This window comes from Henckelia pumila, chromosome 3 (genome assembly GCF_033568475.1).
Source record: "Henckelia pumila isolate YLH828 chromosome 3, ASM3356847v2, whole genome shotgun sequence".
NCBI classification, from domain to species: domain Eukaryota; kingdom Viridiplantae; phylum Streptophyta; class Magnoliopsida; order Lamiales; family Gesneriaceae; genus Henckelia; species Henckelia pumila.
In genome coordinates this window covers 113501911-113504787 of record NC_133122.1, presented here as the reverse complement: position 1 = coordinate 113504787, position 2877 = coordinate 113501911, and the positions used below count along the sequence as shown (strand labels likewise).

Below are 2877 nucleotides of genomic sequence, written 5' to 3'. Positions count from 1 at the left end.
AATTACCGCAAAATGCTTCAAAAAATATTTATTCATCCACCCAACCTTTGCACGAAACCAGTCAATGAACCTCTTATTGTGGGCATCTTGTATCCATCTTTCATCTTTCTCTTTTTTCGGAAATATCAATTTCAGAAAGGTCTTGTGTTCACTGTGGAAATATTTTTCCATTAATTTTTAAAAGACAGCAGATATTGACAGATAAAAAAAGTGCAGAACTAAGTATTAATGCAATAACTTACATTATGTAGGGAAATACTTCTCCAGTATTTTCCAGCACAGTCAAATGTGCTTGTAGCATATCACTTTGTCGCACTGTCATTGGTGTGTTACATGCTAAGAAGCCAGGAACATTTGAATTGGGGTCTCAGATTGATTGAGGGATCCCAACAGGATCAACTCCATTGAGGTATTCAGAACAAAACTCAATTGCTTCTTCTGCTGAATATCTCTGAACAATGCAACCTTCAGGATGTTTTCGACTGCCTACATAACTCTTAAACACTTTCATGCATCTTTCGAATGGATACATCCACCGGAAGAAAACAGGTCCACATAATCGGACTTCTCGAACAAGATGGACTGTTAAGTGCACCATAACATCAAAGAAAGAAGGGGGAAAATACTGCTCCAATAAGCAGAGCGTAACAACCAAGTCAGATTGCAGCTTATCTAACTTGGCTACATCTATAACCTTACTACAAATATCTTTGAAGAAGAAGCATACTCTTATGATTGCGTATCTAACATGTTTTGGCAGCGCATCATGTATGAGTATTGGCAGGAAATGCTGCATTAGAACATGACAATCATGAGATTTCAAGCCAGACAACTTCAGCTCAGACATGAACACAAGACTCTTCATGTTCGATGAGTAACCTTCTGGAACTTTTACATCCATTAACGACTGGCACACTTGTAACTTCTCTTTTTTTGTGAATGAGCATGAACTAGGAGGAAGATATGTTTTTTTCTCACCAAATTTAGGTCTCAATTCAGGCCTAACTCCCATTTGAAGCATGTCCAACCTAACTGCCACATTGTCCTTAGTTTTTCCTTTAACATTCATCAAAGTATTAATGAGGGATTCAAAAACATTCTTCTCGATGTGCATCACATCGAGACAATGTCTAACATGTAGGTGTTTCCAATAAGAATGATTAAAAAAAATTAACTTCTTCTTCCAACATTTTCTGAAATCTGTTGCTCCTAAATCCTTTTCCTCTGTACTGCCTTCCACAATATTCTCCTTCTCCTTCTTTCTCTTTTTACCTTTCACACTGATCTTCTTTCCAAACTCACACTTTATGTTCGAAAACTTGTCATATAACATAACCCCAGATAATGGTGTAGGTGTTTCTCCATGTTCTTCTACGCCATTGAACTCCTTAGTTTGCCTCCGATAGGGATGAAACCGTGGTAAGAATCGTCTATGACCAAAAAATGACATTTTCCTCCCATTTTCCAAATGCTTTGCATAAGTATTTTCTCCGCATACTGGACATGCAAAATAACCATGTGTAGTACATCCACTAAGGTTACCATAGGCAGGAAAGTCATTGATGGTCCATAATAAAACTGCTTTAAGAGTGAAAAACTGTTTTCGATAAGCATCATAGACACCATCAACTCCTTCCCACAATCGTTGCAAATCTTCAACTAGCACATCAAGGTAGACATCTATATCGTTACCTGGCTGTTTAGGTCCAGAAATGAGCATAGTTAACATGATGAATTTCCTCTTCATGCACATGTTTGGAGGCAGATTATATGTGGCCAACATGACTGGCCAGCAGCTGTACCGACTACTAAGGTTGCTATGAGGATTAATTCCATCAGCTGCAAGTGCTAAGCGAAGATTTCTTGGCTCACTTTCAAAGTCGGGCCACATATGATCAACCAACCTACAAGATGGTGAATCAGATGGATGACGTAACTGACCAGCAACTCTTGTGGTTTCTTTATGCCAAGTTAAATTTTTTGAGGTCTCTAAAGATTTATACATACGTTTGAATCTTGGTATGGGGGGAAAATACCACATCACCTTGGCAGGAACACCTTTCTTCTCAATGTTCTTCTTGGTTAGCTTCCAACGCGACAAGCCACATTTAGGGCAGCTTACACAGTCTTTATATTGTTTTCTATAAAAGATGCAATCATTGGAACAAGCATGGATCTTTTCATGACTCAACGACAAACAACTCAATGTCTTTTTTGCATCATACGTTGAGGATGGCAGATTGTGATTATCTGGTAGCATATCCCCAAAATCTGTTAATAGATCTGAAAATAGAGCATCACTCATCCCATGCCTTGCTTTGGTATTGTACAGTTTCACTAGTGCACTCAACTTTGTGTAACGCTTACATCCATTGTACAATGGTTTCTCTGCGTCCTCCAAAAACTTCACAAATGCTTCTGGATTTTCTGTGTAGTTCTCGTATACTGCCTCACACATATTAGTTGTTTCAAAGTCTTTGTGATAATCATCATTTGAATCCTGGTTGGTACTCCAATTTACTCTATCATTTTCGACAGACTCGCCATGCCAAATCCAATTGACATAATTTTGACTAAAACCATGAAAAAAAAGATGTTCTCGAATGGACATAACCGGTCCTTTTTTTCAGATTTATACATTTGCAACAAGGACAATGAATTAAATTGGGGTCAACATGGATATTTTGCAAACAACTGCTGATGAACTGTTCAACACCCTCCTCATACTATTTAGATCTTCTATCCGAGCGAATCCAAGATTTATCCATAATTCACAACTTATCTTCAACCAACAATTAAATTTATGAAATTTATATATAATAACATATACTAAAAGATTAATATACAAGAATCATGAATGATTTCCACTTCAAGCAC

At 37.4% G+C, this 2877-nt stretch overlaps 1 protein-coding gene across 1 annotated transcript; it reads right to left on the bottom strand.

Moving 5' to 3' along the window:
• Window positions 1-367: 367 nt before the first annotated feature.
• LOC140889322 (uncharacterized) lies at window positions 368-2611 on the bottom strand. The gene has a single exon (XM_073297040.1). It carries the CDS (start codon window positions 2609-2611, stop codon window positions 368-370), a length of 2244 nt encoding a protein of 747 aa, XP_073153141.1.
• Between the last annotated feature and the right edge of the window lie 266 nt (window positions 2612-2877).

What these genes read in the sequence shown, in the direction of transcription:
- LOC140889322 (XM_073297040.1), bottom strand. Translation starts at nt 2,611, where the DNA reads ATGTCCATTCGAGAACATCTTTTTTTTCATGGTTTTAGTCAAAATTAT.